The sequence below is a fragment of the Plasmodium malariae genome (assembly GCF_900090045.1).
Source record: "Plasmodium malariae genome assembly, chromosome: 8".
Taxonomy (NCBI): Eukaryota; Apicomplexa; class Aconoidasida; order Haemosporida; family Plasmodiidae; genus Plasmodium; species Plasmodium malariae.
In genome coordinates, this window is record NC_041782.1 from 838,132 (window position 1) to 862,958 (window position 24,827).

At 23.4% G+C, this 24,827-nt stretch overlaps 8 protein-coding genes across 8 annotated transcripts; 4 read left to right on the top strand and 4 right to left on the bottom strand.

The window, feature by feature from the left end:
- Positions 1-408: 408 nt before the first annotated feature.
- On the top strand, positions 409-2,461 carry PmUG01_08026700 (dolichyl-phosphate-mannose protein mannosyltransferase, putative; the record flags this gene model as incomplete). Its single annotated transcript, XM_029004423.1, has 7 exons — positions 409-467; positions 685-736; positions 1,214-1,274; positions 1,516-1,637; positions 1,806-1,951; positions 2,100-2,205; positions 2,399-2,461. Coding segments are annotated over 7 exons (609 nt in total), but the record flags the coding sequence as incomplete, so codon positions are not given.
- A 495-nt stretch (positions 2,462-2,956) lies between these two features.
- Positions 2,957-3,823, bottom strand: PmUG01_08026800 (50S ribosomal protein L22, mitochondrial, putative; the record flags this gene model as incomplete). The annotated part of the gene is made up of 1 exon (XM_029004424.1): positions 2,957-3,823. The coding sequence occupies one exon, from the start codon at positions 3,821-3,823 to the stop codon at positions 2,957-2,959; it is 867 nt and encodes a 288-aa protein (XP_028861114.1).
- A 1,497-nt stretch (positions 3,824-5,320) lies between these two features.
- On the top strand, positions 5,321-7,074 carry PmUG01_08026900 (conserved Plasmodium protein, unknown function; the record flags this gene model as incomplete). The annotated part of the gene is made up of 5 exons (XM_029004425.1): positions 5,321-5,386; positions 5,548-6,302; positions 6,599-6,694; positions 6,765-6,813; positions 7,012-7,074. The coding sequence occupies 5 exons, from the start codon at positions 5,321-5,323 to the stop codon at positions 7,072-7,074; spliced, it is 1,029 nt and encodes a 342-aa protein (XP_028861115.1).
- Positions 7,075-8,184: 1,110 nt separating this feature from the next.
- On the bottom strand, positions 8,185-9,312 carry ISP1 (inner membrane complex sub-compartment protein 1, putative; the record flags this gene model as incomplete). Its single annotated transcript, XM_029004426.1, has 4 exons — positions 8,185-8,397; positions 8,608-8,682; positions 8,908-8,981; positions 9,240-9,312. 4 exons carry the CDS (start codon positions 9,310-9,312, stop codon positions 8,185-8,187), a joined length of 435 nt encoding a protein of 144 aa, XP_028861116.1.
- A 3,224-nt stretch (positions 9,313-12,536) lies between these two features.
- On the bottom strand, positions 12,537-15,219 carry PmUG01_08027100 (conserved Plasmodium protein, unknown function; the record flags this gene model as incomplete). The annotated part of the gene is made up of 2 exons (XM_029004427.1): positions 12,537-12,771; positions 13,049-15,219. The coding sequence occupies 2 exons, from the start codon at positions 15,217-15,219 to the stop codon at positions 12,537-12,539; spliced, it is 2,406 nt and encodes an 801-aa protein (XP_028861117.1).
- A 2,055-nt stretch (positions 15,220-17,274) lies between these two features.
- PmUG01_08027200 (conserved Plasmodium protein, unknown function) lies at positions 17,275-18,123 on the top strand (the record flags this gene model as incomplete). The annotated part of the gene is made up of 4 exons (XM_029004428.1): positions 17,275-17,406; positions 17,665-17,721; positions 17,868-17,942; positions 18,040-18,123. The coding sequence occupies 4 exons, from the start codon at positions 17,275-17,277 to the stop codon at positions 18,121-18,123; spliced, it is 348 nt and encodes a 115-aa protein (XP_028861118.1).
- Positions 18,124-19,415: 1,292 nt separating this feature from the next.
- On the top strand, positions 19,416-21,257 carry ARV1 (the record flags this gene model as incomplete). The annotated part of the gene is made up of 1 exon (XM_029004429.1): positions 19,416-21,257. One exon carries the CDS (start codon positions 19,416-19,418, stop codon positions 21,255-21,257), a length of 1,842 nt encoding a protein of 613 aa, XP_028861119.1.
- Positions 21,258-22,393: 1,136 nt separating this feature from the next.
- On the bottom strand, positions 22,394-23,212 carry PmUG01_08027400 (proteasome subunit beta type-5, putative; the record flags this gene model as incomplete). Its single annotated transcript, XM_029004430.1, has 1 exon — positions 22,394-23,212. One exon carries the CDS (start codon positions 23,210-23,212, stop codon positions 22,394-22,396), a length of 819 nt encoding a protein of 272 aa, XP_028861120.1.
- Between the last annotated feature and the right edge of the window lie 1,615 nt (positions 23,213-24,827).

A 24,827-nucleotide genomic window follows, 5' to 3' on the forward strand; every position in this document is an offset into this window, starting at 1 on the left:
ACTATCTTTTAAATTAATTTCTCCTTTTAAGAATTTTTTATAGTTAAATAATTGTATATATATATAATACACTTACATTGTTTTTCATTCATTTTTCTTGTTATTTTATTGTTTTAATGTTTGGGAGTTTACGGGACCACTTTATTTTATAATTATTCTTTTTTATTGTCAATTTACTAATTCTTTTGTTGTTCTTTCGAATGTATTATTTGATATATAAATAAATATATATATATATAATATAATGTAATATATTACTTAATCGTACGAAGAAAGAAGAAAAATTTAAAGAGCTCCTCAAAATTTATCTGAATTATAGAGTTAATAAACTAATATTAATAAGATGATTAGTTATCACCTTTTTGCTTTTTTTTTTTTTTTTTTTTTTTATTTTTTCATGTATATAGTTGTTTCTATGTAACAGATGGTAGCTCTATAATTCTAGAGAATATTGGAACAAAATACAAGTAATATTATATACTTTTTACTATGACAAAGAGAATAATAATTTTTATATACATTTATTTCATGTGAGAAAACTGTTCAAGTATGCATGCCATTTTGTTTGTTCTTGTATTCATCCTCTTTATGTTCGTATCCATATGTCTTATTACACACCTATTTATTTATGTTTTACATTTGGCGCTTTCATTTAGCTCTTGCATTTTTCCTTTTTTTTAATAGACTTTTTTCAACAGATATGAAATGGGGAAGTGGGTCAGGGAATCAGTTAGTGGTAACACATTTAAAAGTGAAAAAAAAATAAAAAATAAATAATATTGGTAATGATGATTATAATATTGGTAGTAACGATGATAATAATATTGGTAGTGATGATGATGATAATATTGGTAGTGATGATGATGATAATATTGGTAGTGATGATGATGATAATAATAATAATAAATATGTCGTACACTCTAATACTTAAAACAATTTAACTTCTCACTTTAAAAGAAATTTTTTTTTTTTTTTTTTTGTTATAAAGTATGCATATAAGTTTATGTACATATGTTTATATGTGTATTAAAAGAGAGATACCTTTTTTACTGTTTAGTTGTGTAAAAATCTTCATCTTGTTCAGTAAAAGAACAAAAGTTTTATTATATATGTTTCTGTAGTTATAAATATATACATATATATACATATGTGTATTACGTTTATGTATGCATAACTGCTCGTATAATAAGTACATGAATAATTTTTACAAAAGACCGCAGTAACTACCAACAAGAATGAGGAGGATTTATTGTGGACAGTTAACGTTTACGAAGGTATAAAGCCAAAAAGAAAATTAAAAAAAAACAAATAATAATAATAATAAAATAAAATAATTTGGAAAATTGAGAAGAAAAAAAAGTAAAATAAGCGTATGTATACGCAACATTCGATGAAAATGTTATTTTATTTTATTATTTATTTTATTGTTTATTTTTTTATTTTATTTTATTTTATTTTTTATTATTTTATTTTTTATTATTTTATTTTTTATTATTTTTTTTTATCTTAATATAGAAGGGAAAAGTTTTACAGGAAATAAAATAAACTGTGATGAAATTGTTACATTAAAGCATGTAAAGTCTAATGGATATTTAATAGGGTCATCACATGATTCCATTTTATCGAACAATTATGAGGTAATAAAAAATGTAGCTTCTGCATGTGTAAGGGGCATGCATATGTACACATAATACAAGTACATGCATATATGTATATACATATACGTACATGATGTGGTCCCCCTGAAATATTCCATACAAGCTGTTGTATATGTGTATTATGTACGTTTCTGCTTCTTTTAATAGTTAAGTGTTCATCAGGATAACTCATCGGGGAAATTCCAAGTAGTATGTGAAAATAAAAAAAATAAATCATATTGGAAATTGGGTGAAAATGTTTTTTTGAAAAATATAAACCATAATGGTTATTTGTCTACTAGCAAAAATTACGAGTAATACCTTAAGATGAAATATTCCATTAGAGATTGCACCTTCGTAAATATTTTTACACATATGTACATGTACCTATATATGTATATCTTTACACAACGTACTTTCCTCTTTACATGTTAATACCTATTTGTTAATTTGTTATTACAGATTCAATCAGTATAATTGTTATAACTGCCCCATTTTGTATCATTTGGAGGCTTGCATTATGAAATACAATAATCAAAAGGACGATCAGAAATGGAGGGCTAAATCGGTAAATAACAGAGAAAGAAATATTATTTACATATGCGCATGTGCACCTTTTTATTTATGCATATATGTAAGCAGTGGGTGAGAACACGCGTATACAAATTTGGACATATGCAAATATATACATATATATATATATATATAAATTTGTACCAATGCACATGAAACCAAAAATTTTTTTAACTTCAAATTTGTAGGGGGTAATTATATCACATTTTAATTATGATAAAAGTGAGAAATATACTAATGATGAACTTTGAATTGTTTCCCAATTTTTTTTTTAAAAATTATGTACAAACATGTATTATGGAAATCTTGTAAATTTAGAATGTTTACATAGAAGTTCCTTTTTTTTTTTTTTCATTTTATTTTCCTCTTTTCTATTCCTCTTTTCTATTCCCATTTTCCTTTCCTATTTTCCTTTCCCATTTTCCTTTCTCATTTTCCTTTCCCATTTTCCTTTTCTATTTTCCTTATCTTTTATACTTTTCTTATTACCTTTTTTCCCATATATATTAATTTTTTTTTTTGTATTTCCACCTTAAACAAATAAATAAATAAATTAACATAATTAAAACATAAAATTTCGCAGTCGATAAGTTAATCAAAATAAAACAAAACAGTGATAATAAAAAATAAGGTAAAGGCAGGGACAAAACGTTTGGCTAGCTTCAAAAGAAAAAGAAAAAAAAAAAAAAAAATATATATATATATATATATATGTGTGTGTGCGTATGCGTATGCGTGCATCCCTACTAATTTTCCTTCTCGCTGAGCGCACTGCGCTGGAGCTTCAACTCCTTAGTTCTTCGGTCGACGTTGTTGAAATAATTTTGTATCCACTTATGTCTGGATTTATAATAATTGAACTGGTATATATTATTTAAATATCTCAATTTTTCCCTGAAATAATATCTAGAATGTGCGCATATGTATGGATACCATTCAATTAAGGTGTCTTTGTTAATTCTATCTTGATGTAAATATAACCGCATATTATGAGATAAGGTACGAGGAACATTTCCCCTAATGAATATTTTATGATAAAATTCTTGTATGTTCATTTGTTTAATTGTATATGTAAAAGTATTTCTATAACTTTTAACCAATCCAAAATGTCCAAGTGCATGATATTTAATATATTTCATTGGTGTGTTGTAATGTATTTGTACATTGTCAATATACAGTCTTGAAACATCACCATTAAAAGTGTTTACAATTTTTTTTTTTGAATTTAATAAAGAATTTAGAATATTATTTATCCGGATTTGTGGTATGGATTCTAAAAATACTAAAGCATCCTCTAAATGTAATCCTTTTATAAGCCTTCCAAAACTATATAAATTTCTTAAACTTATTTTTAACTGATATACTTTAAATGTCCAAAATACATCGTCTTTTCTATTTTTTATTTTTTCTTCTTTTTTATTTCGAATTTTTGGTATTATACCTTTTCTAATATATCTTTTTTCATTATATCTATGAATTATTCTTCTTCTCCATTCCCAAAACCCCTTCTTCCTGTAATAAGGATTTCTTAGCTGTACATTTGTATTAACATATTTTTTATTTATTAAAAAAAAGTTCTTTTCAATTATCTTTTCTAACTTACATAGTAGCATGATACATAAAAATGTCGTGCAATTATTATAATATGTAATTAATACTGTCTGTTGAACATATTTTTGCAATATTATTTAAAAAAATTTTTTTTTCCTTTTTCTCAGATTTTAATTTTTTCTACTTTGTAACATAATGTTAACAGTTTTGCGTGTTTTGCTTCGTATGCACAATGTATATATATTAGTATTTTTTCGTTTACATATTAAGCTGCTATAATATCTTTCATCATTTTGCTTGGTTATTTCGTGAAATGAAACTTTGATCCGTTTCATTTTTTCTCGTTACTTCGTTACACTCAATTCTTTTTTTTTTTTTTTTCTCATTTTATGTAATAGTATAATTGCCTATATGAAATGCACTATACCATTTTGTGTAATTTTATTCTACCATTTTTTTTTTTTTTTTTTTTTTTGTTATATAGTATCATGCGAAAAGAAGCTAACCTTTGTTCATTTAATTATTTATTTGTTTATCTATTTTTTAAAAACAACATTGAACTAGGTTAATTTATAATTATATCAAGACGAACTACGTTATTTTATATTCCTTCTCATTTCTATACTTTTAAAAAGAGCTAAAAAAAATAACAGCGTTTTATGCCCTCCTTATGACCATAATATTTCAGTATTGGTTATATGTGTACATTTGCATAAGCAATGATTTAAATGGTGTATAAATAGTGCACACACGATTGCTCATGTATGTATTAATGTATGGGTATATGTATGGGTACATGAATGTATATAAGTATGTATATGTGAATGTATGTATGTGTATATGAATGTATATAAGTATGTATATGTGAATGTATGTATGTATGTATGTATGTGTATATGAATGTATATAAGTATGTATATGTGAATGTATGTATGTATGTATGTATGTATGTATATGAATGTATATAAGTATGTATGTGTATATGAATGTATATAAGTATGTATATGTGAATGTATGTATGTATGTATGTATGTATGTATGTGGGCATGTATGCTTGTATGCATGTGCACGTTTAACCATTTAAATAAAATTTCTTACAAATATATTGCTCACAATTTTAAGAGATTTACACGAGTGCGCCCCTTTTAGATTCCTTTTAATTTAATGATACCAATACGACTTACAAGTTCCGTTGGGGGGAACACAGGAATAATTTATATTTCATCTTTAGAGATTTATATTTCAACTTCAGAGATTTATATTTAATCCTTAGAGATTTATATTTAATCCTTAGAGATTTATATTTCATCTTTATAGATTTTTTTTTGTTTTACTCTATTTTATTATTATTATTTTTTTTTTCTTTTCTTTTTGCTTGGGATATCGTATAGAAAATACATACAAACGATAATCAAATGCAAAATAAAAAAAAAATTCTAAAATCAAATTAGCAGTTAATGAGTTATATAACAGTAGCAGACTACATAAATATATATATATATATATATATATTTATATAAATGAATGAATGAATAAACTCTTCAAGAATTAGTTTTAAAATGGACTTAAAGAAGGCTGAATGTATTTGGGACGCTTTGAACGACTTACATAAAAATGATAAGAATGTTAATAAAAAAAAGAGAAAAAGAAATATAAATAAATGAAAGTTACATCAGCAGCAGTAGTAGTGTCCGCATAGAAGCAATAACACCATCAAGTACAGTGGTTAATGATGACAACGATTTATACCTTTTTTTTTTTTTTTCTTCATTCCTTTATTGTGCAGGCTTATGAAAAATTTATGAAAAAGCACATGAACAAATTAAACCAGACGAAACCTATTAAGCCTAAGTTTTGCTTTTGTGTAGTGACAGATGTTGAGAGAGTTTCTATCAAAACTAAGACTAATGAATATAAAGAAAAAATATGTGATTATTTTATTAATATATATTATACTAATAAAATTAAAGCACCAGTTCTTCCAGACGATTTTATGAAGAATATAAATAATATAAATTTTGAAAACATTTTTATAAGTACATGTAAAATTAAAGGAGAAAGCTCAAAAGACATGTATGCGGAAGCAGTTATTCATTCCATTATATATAAAAATATGAATGATGTCCTTTTTAAAAATATAATTATAACAAGAATTTTGGAAATTATAAATAACTCTGAAAAAACGCTTAGCAATGATATAAATATTAATACGAATTCTTTTAAATTTATAGAATTACAATATATCCCCCAAACTACTCATTATTTAAATCCGCACTGTGCAGATTATAATATAAGTCAAGAAAATCAACCAACAGTAGATGAGACTGATATCAAATTTTACAACATACTAAATGAAAAGCAAAGTAAAATTAATAATACAACAGAGGATGAAAAAAAAGAAATAAAAATATTTGACTCATCCAATAATATTTTGAATGATATGCAATCAGTAAAAACTATTAAACAAAGTAAAGGCAACGAAAGTCATAAAATTAACATACCAAAGCAAGTAAAGTCCTATCATTATTCTATTATTGACAGGTTAAATATTTTTTTTTTTATTCACCTAATGGTTTTTTTATACATATACCTATGTGGATACGCATGTATGCATAATTTTGTTTACCCTTCGAAAAAGGAGCCTTATGAAAGATTCTCTATTTCTTCGTTTTGTACACATATATGTGTACCTACATATACTGCATACACCTGTACGTTAGTACATATATATAAATAAATATATATATATATATATATATTTTTATATATATATATATATACATATATTTATATATATATATATACATATATTTATATATAATACTTTTCCATTACAGATTTCTTCACATTATTTTAACCTTTAATAACATCTCGTACGACGATTTGGAAATTATAAAAAAAGACAATAATATTGATATTTGCGTTTCCAACAGGTAACAACATGCACACTGCCCATATAAAGTAAGCCCATACATTCTCCTTAAATTTTTTCTTTCTTTGCAGTTCCAATGATTGTATGTCTTTAAACTTCAAAGAGAGCTTAAGTGACAACGTACGATGAAAAACAGAAAAAAATGAAAAAAACAAAATATGAAAAAAAAAACATTTGTATGTACAGGTATGCGTATACACCTGTATCCACACACATGTGTAAAGTGTCGCTATACATACACATACACATAAACTCTGTGCTTTTTAAATGGTACGTTTATGAGAATACATTTTATACTTATCTTTTATTTCTAAATAGGTAACGGCATACTTCAATGAAAAGTTGCTAAAATTAACAATAAGTGTAGAGTTGTTATATTGATTAAAAGTACTTTTTTATAACCCTTGACTAGTTATAATGAATGAGAACAAAACTAGCTTTTTTTTTTTTTTTTTTTTTAAATTTTTTGATTTTCCTTTTTTTACTGCATTGCGTGTAGTTTTTCCCGTTCTTTTTATTTTTACTTCTTTTTGTTCATTTTTATTCAATTTTGCTCATTTTTGCTTATTTTCTATATCTTTTTTTTTTTTTTTTTATGTGGGTTTGTTATCTCTCATAACAATATTTGTTATTTATTTAACTCCTCATTATTTTATATTATCTTTCACGGATAAGTGCTTTTTAAGACGTTAAATCTCCATTTACGCAAAAAGAATAGTTCGTTAATTATATGAAAATAATATAATTAAATGATGTTTATTTTTTCATACGTTAAATGAAACAAAGAAATAATCTGTTTATAAAATTTTAAATCAGATTTATTTAAAAATATATGAAGCTAAATAGTAACTGCGAATTAATGAAATGAAAAGATATAGGCTATATGAAACGATATGGAAAATATGAAACGATGTGGAAAACATGAAACGATATGGGAAATATGAAACGATATGGGAAATATGAAACGATATGGAAAACATGAAACGATATGGGAAATATGAAACGATATGGGAAATATGAAACGATATGGAAAACATGAAACGATATGGGAAATATGAAACAGTATGGGCTACATAAAACGAAGTGAGCTACATAAAACGCAAAGAGTGATAAAATTCGAATGTGAGAAATTAACTAAATAAAACGAAGAGACTTGAAAAACTCTTCGTTGAAAATTAAAGAAAAATTTTATAAATATTAAACTATAAAAAATATTGCGGAAAATTAATATTTCCATTATGAGATACATATGCACGTATTTTTATATATATATATATATGCATTTACATAAGTACATTGTTAAAATGTGATAATAAAAAAAAAAAAAAAAAAAAAAAGGGGAATGTTCAACTAGGGATAAGAAATATAAAAACATTAAAATGCAAAAAATGTAGTCAAGGAATTATTATGAACACGAAGCATGTACTTGTTATTAATTTTTGCCAAGGAAAAAGTATAAAATAATTGTTTTAAAAGCATTAATTCATCTATCTATGAATTTTTTTTGTAATCTTTCATAATAAAGATGAATAGATTTTTTTCTTTAACAGCTCCAAATTTTATAGGTATACAATTACCACTATCATCTAAATGTAATGCTAAACAGCAATTATCATTTATTAAATTAGCTTGAGTTTCCACTCGTTTGAGTTGTTCTTCCCCATACAACAAGGATCGAATGTCGCTAAAATTTATCATTCTCACCTGTGAATAAGTATGAAAAGTGTTTATTTTAATTTATACACATTTTCATGCTTGAATGTTATACCGAATAAATTCAGTGTAGCATACTTACTATACATACTAATGAATATATTTTCAAAAATTCCCCAATCACAACAAAAAAAAAAAAAAAAAAAAAAATCCATACACACGTATTTATATACATATATATATATAATTCGAAGTGTTTACTTTCTGGTGGCAAGATATGCATAAAGTTTTTTCGTTGAAATTTGCTTGTAAATTACAAGGTAACTTTGTACCATCCTAAAAAAAAAAAAAAAAAATAAAATGAAATAAATAAAAATAAATAAATAAAAAGTAGTTATTTATGCGTACATTTAACTACGTCCATACAATTTGTGCTATATAAAAGATGCGATTTTTCTATAGATAAATTCGAAATTATGAGTATTTTTTCGAAAAAATATGAGTGAATATAAATGCACAGTATTTGTATTTGTTTTAATGATTAATATAATTTATATTTACTTGTAGCAAAACAACTATTTGAATGTTATTTTTTAATCGCTTTTTAAAATCGTTTATGTCACTGCTTGAAAACGCTGTTTGGACGAGAGAAAAGGATATGACGAATAACTTGTACATAAATATATTTATATATATGTATATGTATATATATAGTTATAGTGTGTACACATATATTCGCTATTTGTGTATTTCTAATTGAGCATTCAACACTTTTAGTGAACAATAATTATTTAACATAATGCAACAATGTGTTTATTATTTTACTTAAAAAAAAAAAAAAAAAAAAAAAAAAAAATAGAAAAGAAAAGAATATTATTCTACATGATTATTACTTTCCAATATTTCATCGTCATTTAAATATTTTTTATTTTCATCTAGAGAACAACAGGATACAATATTCCCCATTTTGGTGTTTTTGGGCTCTTTAAAATATTTGAAGTATATATGGAAACAACAATTCTACTTTTGCTTTAAATTATGCATATAATAGAGATAAATGTGCATATATTAAAAAGTGTATACATAAATATATGTGTATATGCATATATTATATACTTCTTTATTTTTCAGTGTTATTTTCCTCATAAAAGGTGTAGTGTATGTAAAAAAATAGTAAAAGAGTGTATATGGTAAAATTATACTTAAGAGGTGTTTAATATTTTTATTTCAAATAGAAATATATTTTTATAGTAAATGTAAAACTAAAAATTCGAATGCAAACGAGAATAATTATATCGAGTCATGATACATTATATATATATTACATTTTTTTAATTAAACACACCATATATTAAAACTAATGATAGAATGTATATTAATATTTCACTTTTATATCCTGCATTTTAAACACGTGTCGCAATATGCCTTAAGCTTACTCTTTTAAATATATATTTTCTTATTTCACTATATTATATTTTTTCTTATTATTTTCCGAGATACAAATAGGTAAAAAAAAAAAAAAAAAAAGTAGCCATTTAAAATTCTCATTTACTATACCATTTGGTGTAATAAGAAATTTACATTATTGCCTGTTCATATATTTTTTTTTTTTTTTTTTAAGTAAAAAATTTTATATTTGACTGTTATTTAATATTTTTTGGCTATTTCTTTCTTTCTTTCTTTCTTTCTTTTATTTATTTATTCGTTTACTTATTTGTGAACTTATTCGTTTACTTATTTGTGAACTTATTCGTTTACTTATTTGTGAACTTATTCGTTTACTTATTTGTGAACTTATTTGTTTACTTATTTACTTATTTACTTATTTATTTATATAGTTATTTATTTATATAGTTATTTATTTATATAGTTATTTATTTATATAGTTATTTATTTATATAGTTATTTATTTATATATATATTTATTTATTTATTTATTAATTTATTTTTTTATTTTGCATATTTTTCCTTTTAATTTCTAAAAAAAGTGAATGTTCTCATACATAAATGAGCTCACAAAAAGGAAAAAATTCTACACTCACATTATTCTTAAAAATATTTAAATACACACTTCCATTTAAAAAGAAAAAAGAGAATTGAGAAAACAAACTATTCATTTCTATTCTTTTCTTCTTTTATTATTTTTTTTTTATTTCAAAAAATGTGTGTGATATTTATTTAAAACTAGCACATGAGGAAGTATAATAAGACCAAGAAGAACTTTTGTTTCACTTTCTTTGGTGAAAGACAGAATTAAAAATGAATTTTAATTTAAAAATGTGCTAAAAAAAAAAATAATAAAATAAAATATAATAAAATGAAATATAATAAAATGTCATAAAATAAAATGAAATATAATAAAATGTCATAAAATAAAATGAAATGTAATAAAATGAAATATAACAATAATAATAAAATGCTATAAAAATATAAGCACCATATGGGCTACTACTCGCTTATTACTTTTTGTTTTTTCTATAAGTCCTTATTTGATTAAAACTTATTTTGTTTCTATTTATGTCATATATATATAATGCATGTTTAAGGGAAGTGTGCATTTATATGATTATTATGTACTAATGTGCATTTGCATTTACCTTATATAGAAAAAAAAAAAAAAGACACACAGTATTTTTATTTATTTTAAGAAAAATTTTAATATTTTAAAATGTCATTTTAATTACAATTATTGAAAAAACTGGGTACAAAAATTCTGTTTTACGCAAAAGATTTAAACCATAATTTATTGTGTGTAATAGTTCCTTCCTTCTTTGGTTTTAAGAATTATTTTAAACAAACGTGAAAAAAGATAGTGCATACACGTGTATGTTCATATATATATATGTATGTACATACGTACACATGCGTATGCATTTCCAAACTCATTAGTTATCCAATAATCTGATGTTTAACTTCACAGTTCTACTTATACCCCCGAAACATTTGTTAAGGGAATACAACTGCACGTTAAAGAAAAGTATATACAATTAATTAAAACCTATTTCTATGCTTCCTCTTGTTCATGTTATGAAGAATTTGGTGTTTTAAATTAACGAATAAGCATAATTAATCGCTGCTTAACATACATAAAATCATTTTTGTAACAACTAACTCAAAAAGAAAATATTTTATATGTTCATAATTTACAAATAGAGTTTTCCAAAAAGGTGTTAAAACGTTTCCTATGAATAACTCACACGGGTAATAATGCTTTCAAAGTAGTTAAGTAATAACAAATTTTACAAAGAGTATATATGCACAGGTTCATCAACAATTTTCACTTGTTCTGAACAATTTAATAATAATTGTTTTGTTTTGCTTCACTTTGTTATGCTTTCTTTTATTTCATTTCTCTTATCCTAATTAATTAATTTATCTTACTTATTTTATCTATCTTATTTATTTTATCTATCTTATTTATTTCATCTATCTTATTTATTTCATCTATCTTATTTATTTCATCTATCTTATTTATTTCATCCATCTTATTTATTTCATCTATCTTATTTATCTTATTTATTTTATTTTTTTATTTTACCTTTTGCTTAAAAATAATGCTGCAGTTGTTCTACGCAACACTTCCTACTTTAAATTAAATTCCTCTCAATTAAGTTGAGCTTTGGTTGTACACAAATAAGGGAATTAAAAAAAAAAAAAAAATTAAACAAATTTATGAATGCATAAAATTATGGAAAATAAGATAGACATTACCAATTAATAATCGTTATAAATATTCACAATAAATATTAAAAATTAATAATAATATAATTCAAATTAATTATAAAAATTAGCCACAAATGTTAGCAACCAAATATAGACAACTACTAATAGAAGACAAAAAAGACATATGCCTGCTACTAATTATGAAATTATGAACTAAATGCATATCTTTTTATTTTTTTCTTTATACACATAAAAACAAAAATAAACTAAATCAAAATAACAAAAAAAAAATAAAAAATAAAATAATAATAATAATAAAAGAAAAGAAAAATAAATACAAAAAAAAAAAAAATTGGTAAAAAACAATTGAATAAAACAAAACAAAATAAAAAAAAAAAATTACGTAAAAAGCAATTAAATAATATAAAATTAAATAAAATAAAATTAAATAAAACAAAATATAAGTTGGTTAATTAATTACGATATATGGGAAACTCATATGTGCAAATTTTACTTTTACGCATTTTTCATTCCATTTCAACGCACGAAACAAATAATATAAAAAATATTCTATAAAAATCAAAATAATCACAAAGATAAATATTAAATTTTTCTTTGTACATTTCAATATATTTTATGATGATTATGTTTATATGTTTTTTTTCTTCAATATATTTATTATCATTCTCTAATTCCACTTCCTCAAATATTTTTTTATAATTTATGTCTTTCTCTTGGTCACTGATTATATCTACGTCATAACTGCGGGAAAACAAAAAATTGAAGTAAAATGATAGGACAGAATAAAGATACACGTGCATAAAAATTGCATTAATGTGTAAAGTTCACTAAAAGTTCATACAAAGATTCAGAAAATTAAAATACATTGGCGTGCACACAAGAACAAAGCAGTTTCAGTCGCAGTTTTCTCGTTGCTTTTCTCTTTTTTTCGTTTCTTCATATTTTATTTTTCCTTTTTTTCTTGCTGTTTTCACTATCACTTCCTTTTTTTTTTTTCTTTTTTTTTTTTTATACTAACTTGTAAAAGAGCTTGTGCATATAGAGCAACGATTCCTCCTTTTCGTCATAAAAAAAAATGGAAAGAAGAAAGAGAAAAACAAAATAGTTCTTTGGTATATTTCTTAGTGAAAGTCCGTTAAAGTATGTATTTTTGTATTTTTGAAAAATATATTTGTCTTCAAATACTGTTTTAATAGCATTTAAGATAAATGTTGACTTGTAATTATTATAAAAAGTAATGAATATTAAAGATTTCATAATCTTATAATTTGCATAAGAATAAATTAAAAATATTTCAATTCTTTTTTCAAAAGAGATAAACGGTAATAAATAACAATAAAACAATTTTACATATATGGAGTCATAATATGAAGAGGTCATTAATCCTTTAGCAACGTTTACAACTTCATTTAAGTTGTATGTTAAGTCATTATATGTATCTTTATATATACTATCTATAGGTGGCAAATTACCCAATTTTGGTTTTTTGTATTCCCTTTGTAAAGATATATCTTCTTCCTCTAGTTCTACTTCTACTACTGTATCTTCGATTTTATTGTTTCCATCCGTTTTACTAACTGTTTCTATATTATCATCTATCATATCCTTAGTTATACTTTTCATTCTATATAATTGAATTTGGTCCAAATGAAAATGTTTGTTTCTTTTTTTCCTTTTACCTCTTATTTGTTTATTTAACTCTTTAAGTGGGTTACCACTATACAAATCACTAACAGATGGTAAACTCTTTACCATTTTCTCTGTACAGTTAACATATAAATTCATAAATTGATCTAAATAAAAATTATTGTCATTATCATCCTCTGATACATTATCCGAATTATTAGCAGAATCATCATTTGCTTTCATATATTTAGGAGCTATTTCATCAAAACTTTTTGCCGATCCGCTACTACTGCTACTACTATATAAGCATTTTAAATCTTCTTTTAATTTTTCATTTTTTTTTTTAACATTTATATTTTCGTTATTTATGTTACCAAGTGATGACTCATCATACACAAGCGTACTAGTCTCTTCATGATTAATAATAAATGGATTTCTATGAAGTTCTAAAATATGTGCTGACTTGTTAATAAAAGAATTTTTCATAGATTTTAAGTGCCCCATATTATCTGATTTTTCTATATCTATCTCGTCTTTTGACAAATCATTCATTGCTTTTTCCATTTCCATTTCCATTTCCATTTGCCTTTGTTTTTCCTTTAGCCTTTCCTTTTCCTTTTCTCTTTCTTTTTCTTTTTCCTTATATTCGTGTATATGCAGTAAAAGAAGCTTTAATTTTAATTCAAAAAAATAATAGTACGGAAATAACGAACAAAAAAGTTGATCTATTACAACTAAAACTTTTACAATATTTTTTTTATTGTATAAAATGTACATATCTAAATATATACTATGTAATGGGTAATTTACGTGTGTACATTGCAGTATTAAATGTTTTAACTTTTTTCTTAATGATTTGGGAAATTTAAAATGAAATAATTTAATAAAATTTTGTAGCATTTCCTCATCGTTTTCTTTATATAATACGATCCTATTTTTATTAAACACGTTTGTCTTAAATCTATTTTTTCCCTTATTTTTTATTTCCTTTTCTATGTTTATTTTTTTTTGATCTGTTTCTTTACTAATAAAAAAATTTCTAACTATGTACAGAAAATCTTTAACGTGAAAATATAAATGATCTACATGCGTAGCTATAACATGTTTTGGCATATATTTATCTTTATGTTCCTCAAAACGTTTTATATTATTATTAGATAGTAAAAGATTAAATAAATATATGGTACAATACACACGATTTAATTTTATATAATCATGAAGGAATAACATAACCTTTACATGAATGTTACTATGATAAAATTTTTTACCTCCTTTGTAAAAAAATAAATGTATTAAATTTAATACTCTCTTGAAATAAAGAAAACTAGGAGCTATACCCGATAATATTATGAATAATAATTTACCTGCACTTTTAAAAGATTCAACATTATTGTCCAACAATAACTCTAAGATAGTTGATTCATTATTTATATAATAAGAAAAATCTATTCGTCTATTTCTTCTTTCATTATTATCACCAAATAACTCGCTGAAATTCTTCTTATTTCGTGTTCTTCTTTTTATTTTGCTGCTTTTTTTTATATCCTCTGCATCCATTTTCATATATATAAAAAAAAGGTATTGCCACGTTGGGTCATTTTTGAGCATATGAAATGCACCAAAAAAGTGTGATCCTCAAATGCGGAAAAAGTTAGCACATTAGGTGTAAACGGGCGATGATAACTGGTAATATGTACTGGCTACATGAACGGGCAATATATAATGGCTACAAGAACGGGCAAAATATAATGGTTACATGAACGGGCAATATATAATGGCTACAAGAACGGGCAAAATATAATGGTTACATGAACGGGCAAAATATAATGGTTACATGAACGGGCAAAATATAATGGTTACATGAACGGGCAAATATAATGGTTACATGAACGGGCAATATATAATGGCTACAAGAACGGGCAAAATATAATGGTTACATGAACGGGTAATATATAATGGTTACATGAACGCGCGACAGAATATATCATATTATTTATGTGTACATTTATCCCCGTAGTGAAACAAAACATTAAAAATATAACTTCCCCTGTGTTATTTTATCTTGTTTAAATGATTCGAAGAAAAAGTCCCTAAAAACTTCCTTTATCTTTGCCTTACTTTTTTAATTTTATTTCAAACGCAATATTTAATTTTGGATAAAATACATAATGCGGGGAACCATGTGTGTTTATCTTCATATATTTTCGCAGGGGGGTAAAAACATAGACAAAGATGGTCAAAAAAAAAAAAGAAAATAATAAAAAATAGTAAAATATGATATAATAAAAAATAGTAATATATGATATAATAAAATATAGCAAAATATGATATGATATGATATAATATAATATAATATGGTAAAATATGATATGATAAAATACAATAAAATAAAAAAAAACTATAAAATTAAAACATTAAAACAATAGAAGACTATAATGGGTTGTAATTAACAATAGACACTCAGTAAAATAAATTTGAAGGTATACTTTTACGGCTAGGTAATGAACAGAAAAAAAAAAAAAAAAAAAGGAAAATGAAGAAAAAAAACATTCAAATTTTTATTATGTGAATAAGGGGAGGAAATCCTAACTTTATTCAATTACTAATTTAATAATTTAATAATTTTGTAAATTAATATTGTGTAAAATTCAACTTTGATTCTTTTTTTTTTTATATTGTGTTTTTTTTTTTTTTTTTTTTTTTCGATGTACCCTTTTTTAATTAACAAAAGTCCCTCTGTAATAAACCGTATAATTATTTGTATGTAATATATATTGCCATATGAATCATGTGTAACTGTTAAAGATTTTAAAATAAAAATTTTTGTAAAAAGAAAAATAAAAAGAACTATAATTTATATATTATAAAAATAGCATATAATAACATCATTTACGGTTTGTTTAATATTATAGGTGCGATGCAAAAAAAAAAAATTTTATCTTTTTTTACATTAAGCGAATATTGTTACATAAACGAATGTATATATATATTTATATATACTAATATGTATTTATTAATATGTACTATATATATGGGCATTTCTGTACCGTTTATATATTTAGGCTATTTACGAGTTCTCCCATATTTACCTATTCACGTAATTATATTCATTTGCTTATATAATAAAAAAATTCGCAAAAATCTTTAAACCTTTTAGTTAAAACTCGCCCATTGGCAAATATGCTTTAAACGTTGGTTCGCAGAATTTAGAATTTTTATCTACTTGGCAAATTAAAAAAAGAGAAAAACGAAGGATAAATATATACATTAACATTAACATTAACATTAACATTAACATTAACATTAACATTAATATTAACATTAATATTAACATAGAAATATATATAGATATATGCATAACTATGTACATAAACATATACCTAAACATATACATAAGCACAAACTTAAATATAAACATAAAAAGAATTATTCAAAACTTAAGAAAATTTCAAGTGCTTTTTCTTAAGCTGTTATTTTTAAACATAACGAAAGTATAAATTACACGCTTTGTTATAAAAAAGTTAAGAAAGGCTTTTTTTTTTTTTTTTTCTTTGTATAATTCTCAGCTTTACCGTTAATAACAATACAATATAATGGTTTTTTAAATATTTATATAATATGGATTTTAATTCGAGAAAAAAAAAAAAGAAAAAAGATGATGATATATACAATGAAAATATAAATATATATTTGGAAGAAAATGACAATTATATACTTGATTTGGAAAAAAAGGTTCAAACCCTAAAACTGGTAAGACAGTTTTTAATGACAATAAGGAAAGTCATATATACATATAAATTTCATTACACAAGCATAGCATACTTTTACATGTTACATAGTTATAGATTTATTCTCGTTTTTATGTATATAAATTTATGGGTGTGTATATTAATAAATACTTATATATGTACTTTCATATATATACACTTATATATATGTATGCATGAACAACTATCCAACCGCAACTTATAAAAATTATTTTTCCATTTAATTAAAAAAATTACGCAGATAGGTTCCAACCTAAGAGAGGAAGTTAGGACTTCCAATTCTCTTCTAGACAATTTAGTAAAAATAAAAAGGCGTACATAAATTATAAATATATATACACATGTGTAGATATATACATATGTTCATATAGCTCTTTTAATATTTTATTATTTCCCATTTTAACACAAGCTCCACTAATTTCCCTCTTTTGTGTTTCACTCCAGTCCGATCGCATGGAAAGCGTAAATAAAAAATTAACAGGAGTATATAGGAGAGTCAAAAATATTTTAAGAACAAAGGTAAAAGAAGCAGCAAATAAGCAACAAAAACCAATTCAAGCCAATTAAATAAAAACTTATTTAATTTATCATATTTCTTTTTATTTATTTTTTATAGGGAAATAAATACTTGTTTTACCTTATATTGTTCTTTCTTTTTTTGCTGTTTTTTATGAACTATTTATACCGAAAAAATAAATGAAACACACAAGCAAGCAGACAATATAGATACAGTACATACGTAAATACATAAATAAATATATACAGCTGCCTATGAAAGTTGTGAAAAGGTCATACGGATGGCACTGCAAAAGTGCATGCGTGTATAATTTTTTAAAAATGCCCTATTTTCAGGGAGGCCTTGAAATAATAAGCTTAAAATAATTTGTTCAACTCTTATTGTATTTATTTATTTTTTTTTAAGTTCATTTAATCATGCTTATAAATATTCTTGTGTTGTATGTATATATGTTTTCTTCTAGATTGGATTACTTTATTGATTATTACACATTTACAATTTTCTTTTACTTTCTTTTTTCGCATTCTTTCTTCGCATTCTTTCTTCGCATTCTTTTTTCGCATTCTTTCTTCGCATTCTTTCTTCGCATTCTATCTTCGCATTCTTTTTTCGCATTCTTTTTTCGCATTCTTTTTTCGCATTCTTTCTTCATATTCTTTCTTCGCATTCTTTTTTCGCATTCTTTTTTCGCATTCTTTTTTTTTTTTTTTTTTGTAAACATCAATTGTTTTAACAAGCAAAAAAATAAAATCAGCAATGAGAAAAAAAAAGAAAAAAAGAAAATAAAAACATATAGAACAAAGCAAAGCGAAACGAAGCAAGAGTAAGGCAAGAAAAAAAAATGTATATATCCAAAATTCTAAATTATGAAAATCGCTAATTTTAAAAGGTTACATGATCAAATGTGTGAATTATAACGTAGCAAGTTGATCATAAAATATTCTTTAATTATTATTAAAAAAATATTTTATCATTAAATTTCTCTTATAGCTTTTATATGATAATAATAAAAATTAATAAGTAAATGTGAAGAAAATATTCTACTACTATTAGTATCTCTTTTTAATGACTGCCAAAAAAAAATTTTCCCAATGGAACTTTATTATTTATTATTTTTTGTATTTCCTGCCTTTATTTTTCCTTAAAAATTTAATCAAAGTAAAATGCTGATAAGAAAACGCACAAATATATGAACAGACTAATATTTTGTGGGATATCTTGGTAATATATCAAATATTAGGAAAAACATTTATGTTTTTAGTTCCATTCAAACCATGTAAATATCAAGTATGAGTGTATAACTACATATATATGCACTCGAATGGATATAATATCTACATATGCCCCAAGACATTCTGGATATATATTATATACAGTACATATAGTATATATATATATATATATATATATATATATATATATATATTTTAAACACATACAGATTATAGGAAGAAAAAAAAAAAGGGGGCAGAAAGATGATTTGCATAAAATGCGGCAGGTGCAATTCTAGCCTTTACACTGTATATAACAAAACAAACATAAAATTGAATGAATGTAATCGATGTAATGAGATATGTGATGAGTATATGGAGAAAAATACCTTTTTAATTTTTATGAATATATTATTTTTGAAGCCAGAAATATATAGACATATAGTTTTCAACAGGTTAAAATATCATGACAGATTTATACACGTATTTTTTTTAAAAATGATTTTTTTATTTATAATAATAAATGTTTATTTACATCCTAATTTTGAAAGTGATCATGTAGAGAAAAATGTTCTATCAGACATATTTTTTATGAATAACAATTTTGAATATACTAGGGAAAATGACTCTCCAAGTTATAATTGTTCCTCTTACACGTTATTTATGTATAAATATGATGAAAAATATAAATTATATGGTTTATATAACATATCTAATAATTCAAACATAAGCAATTTAGTTAATATACACAAAGACAAATTCTTAACCTGCATTTTTAATAACAAATTAAGTCATCGCAATGTTTGTATTGTTAATAGAAACTATAAACACTCATATGACTATGACAAGCATCTTATAGATATATTTCTACACAATAATTCACAGAATATCAATAAATATAAGGATACAAAAAAGTTAAGTCTTAACATTGATCAAGAAGGGAAAAGAAAAAAAAAAAAAAAAAAGAAAAAAAAAGAGAGTGACAATGATAAAAATGAGAATAGTCCTAACAGTGAGACATACCATAACAGGGACAAAAACGAGAACGTTCCAAACAGTAATAATTGCAAAAACTATGAGAACGAGGAGGACAAAAATAGTAGAGGGATCAGGTCAAACATAGCAAAGTATACAAGAAAAGCTATTTCATATTTAACAAGCAAATTAAAATACGAATCTATATTTAAGCTAAGAAGAAACAACTTGCTATTAAAGAATGATCTAATAACACTAAAAAATTCTGATGAGTACAACAGTCTATATCAAATAATAAATGTTCTCATATATTACAACATTCACGAATACAAAATAGTTCTTGAAACAAAAGAAAAAGAAACATTTAATGTTAACTATGTTATGAAAATTATATCTAATATATTTTTTTATGATAAATCGTTAAAAAAAAAAAATTATATAAAAAGTGATTCAAATATACATTTAATAAATAAAAACTCCAATGATTTTTGTTATGATAAAAGTAAAGAGTCCACCTTTGATAATGTATGTCATGATTATGACTACATAGGTAATAATTCCCACGGATTAAAAGGCTTATGTAAAAATTTAATAAGAAAAATAAACAGCATATTCAATAAAAATGCAGAAGAAATAACAAAAAAACAAAATAAAAGTACAAAAAATATTAAAATTAAACAAATAAGCATGTATTCTAAGCTTTTGTTTTCAGATTTAGACAATGAAAAATTCATTTTAAAAATCTGTAATTCGTCATTTTCTCTCAAAAATTTAAAGTCCGTTACTATTAACTATATTACTTATTTTTTATTACTATGTATTTTCACGCACCTTCTTAAGTTATACCAGCAAAGAAAGTACAATGTTAATATAACGATGGTAAAATACAATTATCTTTTTATGCTTTTTGTATTAAGTAACTATCCCTTGGTAATATATTTTATTTTACAAGTCTTTAATTACAATTATATAAATATTTATTTAAAAATTTACACAATCATTTGCAATACAATAGCATATCACATATTCATATCTAGCGACAACAATTATGTATGTTATTCTATCTTTTCTGTACTTACAAGCTATTTACTCAAAAACATTCTCATGATTAAAGTAAATGCATATATTTAGATTAACAACAGAGTTATGAGTTGCCACGCATATGATCTTTTTGTAATGGATATGTTCACAAATTGTAACTTCAAGCAGAGATGTAACCGTAAACGCAATATGGTATACAAGCTTTTTAAATAAAGAAAATTATAAAAAATTTGTAAATGTGAAAAACGAATTACGCTTGTGCGCATGCATGTATTCTCACCCATTTATAGATTTTTTATTTGGTTACATTTCACAATGTTATCCGTAATTTATTTTTCAAGTAAAAATGTCTTTTTTTTTTTTTTTTTTTTTTTTTTTTTTGTCTCATTCTCGACAAAATGGTGATATATTATTATATTTTGAATATCCCTCCTCATTTTGTCTTATTTCATTTTTTATTTTATTTTTTTGTAAAATTTGTACAACCTTCAAATCTTTTTTTGTGTTTAATCATTTAAAAAGAGATAATAAAATGTGTGTGTAAAGTAAAAATGAACAGTTAAATGTGCACATTCCTACAATTAAAAATTGTTATTTTCTTTGTTTATAAAAAAGGAAAATAATAAAATAAAATAAAATAAAACTGCGTAATATAATAAAATAGAGTAATATAATAAAATAGAGTAATATAATAAAATAGAGTAATATAATAAAATAGAGTAATATAATAAAATAGAGTAATATAATAAAATAGGTAATATAATAAAATAGGGTAATATAATAAAATAGAGTATTATAATAAAATAGAGTAATAAAATAAAATAATATAATAAAATAACATAATAAAATAAAATAACATAATAAAATAACATAATAAAATAATATAATAAAATAATATAATAAAATAATATAATAATATAATAAAATAATATAATAAAATAAAAATTACTTTTTTTCCCAAAAAGTATTGTTCATTTTAACATGACCACCACGTAAAGAAAAAAAAAAAAAAAGCTCAAAAGGATAGCCTTTTCTGAGTCTTAAAAAAATGCAAAGTGTAAAAAGTATTACTTGATATAAAGTAATTGTAAAAAAAAAAAAAAAAAAAAAAAGGATTCCACATAAATATACTAAACGTAGGGAAATTTTGAAATGAAGCTCAAAAGACCATTCATCAAAAATACCTTACAAATACGTGCACATGTGTATATCCCTGCAAATATATATTACATAACATATTGATCGTTTTGCGCCGGATTTGAATATTGATAATGTAAATCGTATACATCTTGTCCTTCAATAATTTTATCATATCCATTTTTATGAATATAATACACTCTTACTTTTCCTCCTGATCCTCCATCTCTAAATGTTGCATGATAAATTGCATTTTTGGCTAGCTCAACAGCTTGGTCCAAATTTATATTATAATCATACGATGAGTCTAAAATAGAATATGCATACGTACTACCACTACCACAACTAAATAAATGTCCTTCCACCTTTTTTCCTTCATCGTCAATATAAAACATATTAAAACCTGTGTGATCATAGCCACTTAAAATTATACCGCAACATAAACCATATCCTTTATATTGATACAATATATTACTTAATATAGTGCTAGCTGCTCTTACTGAAATTTTTTCATTATTTCTTAACTCATATATCTTTATTATTTTCCCTAAGTATTTTTCCCAATAAAGACAATCTGCTGCTCCTCCTGCCATTGTTCCCAATATATTTTTATTTATTTCAATAATTTTTTCTACATTTTGCGAAGAAATAAAGGAACCCATTGAGGCTCTTGAATCTACAGCAACTATTATCCCATCTTTAAACTTAAAAGCTAATGTTGTTGTACCTTTGTGAAAATCAAACAATTTACTTGTTTCTCTTTTTGTTTTTGCATCTTTTATAAAATTCCTTGGCACACTTACTGGAGCTACGGCAAATTCTAATTCATCTCTATTTAATTTTTCTTCTTCTATATCATTTATCAAGTTATCAATTTCGTTCATAAAACTTTCATCACTTTCCATCATTTCTATTTCTCTTTATATATTTATTAATGGATATTTTATTATAGTTTTAACATCGATAATTTCAATTTTTTTTTTTTTAATAATTGACCTCCCTCTACCTATTAGCTGAAAGAGTTATAAAAATGCACAAATTTAATTTTTATTTATTTATTTTTTTTTATTAAAATTTACATGTTTTGTGATACATAAATATATATTTCTTTTTTTATTAAAATTTACATACAACTAGAGATGCACATATACATATATTTAACTATTTTTTTTTTTTTAATGTATGGTATAGCATATATTATCCATTGGTTATGAAATTATAACTTCGTTATAAAATAGTATTCTTGTTTATATTTGAGTAATAAATAAATGCGTAAAAAAATTTCCTAATAAAAATTAAGAGCAATATGGTATACATAAATACTAAACATTTAAAACATTATGATGTTTTTCATTTTTTTTTGTTATATAAACAGGGCACTCTCAGTATTATGTTATGGGATTTAAAACATATATATGTGCATATATATATATACGTGCACGTACTCAATATATTGATGTTTGCATATTGATTATATTTTTGTATTTACAGCTCTCATGAGTCATGTAGTTCAAGAAAAAGATAGTACTAAATGAAACAAGTATTTAATGAAATTGTAAGTTTGAAAAAAATAATGTGCAACGAAAAAATTAGCTAATATATATTTATTTTTTAGTAAAGTTTACTATGACAACTATATAATAAAAGCGTATAATAGGCCTAAAACTAAATACATATATATGAATATGTGTGTACATTTATTTAGAGCTTTTTTTTTTTTTTTTTTTCCTGTTCAATTATATAACATGTGAAAAATATCAAGACGCATCATACATGTAAAATAGAATTGACACACATAATTTTTATATCGAAAAATAAGCTTTTTAATAACATGTATATCTTTCTGTTTTCTTATTAAGTTATGATTCATCCCACATTTTTATTTTTTCTTTTATTATTACCCTTAATATAGTAGCATAACATAGGGAGCATTACAGAACTAGATACATCATTAATTAATTTTTATTCCGTATTCTCATAAAAAAATAAGTTTTATCAAGTTTCACAAAAACGTATCTTTTTTACAGTACGATACTTTTTTGTTTTTTCGTTATACATATATATATATGGGTATTTTCATTCAACTAATTCAGTAGTTTTGCTAATTGAGGCATAAGAAAATGTAATATTAGTAGAATTTAAAATATATATATATATATATATATATATATATATATATATATATATATATATATATTTATTTATTTATTTATTATAATAAAACTTACCATTAAAGGGGTTATTTTAGAATCATATAAGGAATATAAGTGCACAACATTTATATATGTGCATATACATATACATATTCATATGTATAAATATGTCTATGTTAAAAAGATAGTTCTTGGTATTCACTTAAATTTTTTTGTATTGTTCAATTAAGACAACTTCAATTTCTTTTAAGGACTGGAAAATTATACTATAACATATGTACTAATTTAGTAGTATTCAAAAAGGAAAACTCTTTGACCATTTCCTAGTTTTATTAATTCATTTAAGGTAAATTAATTATATGTTTTTTAG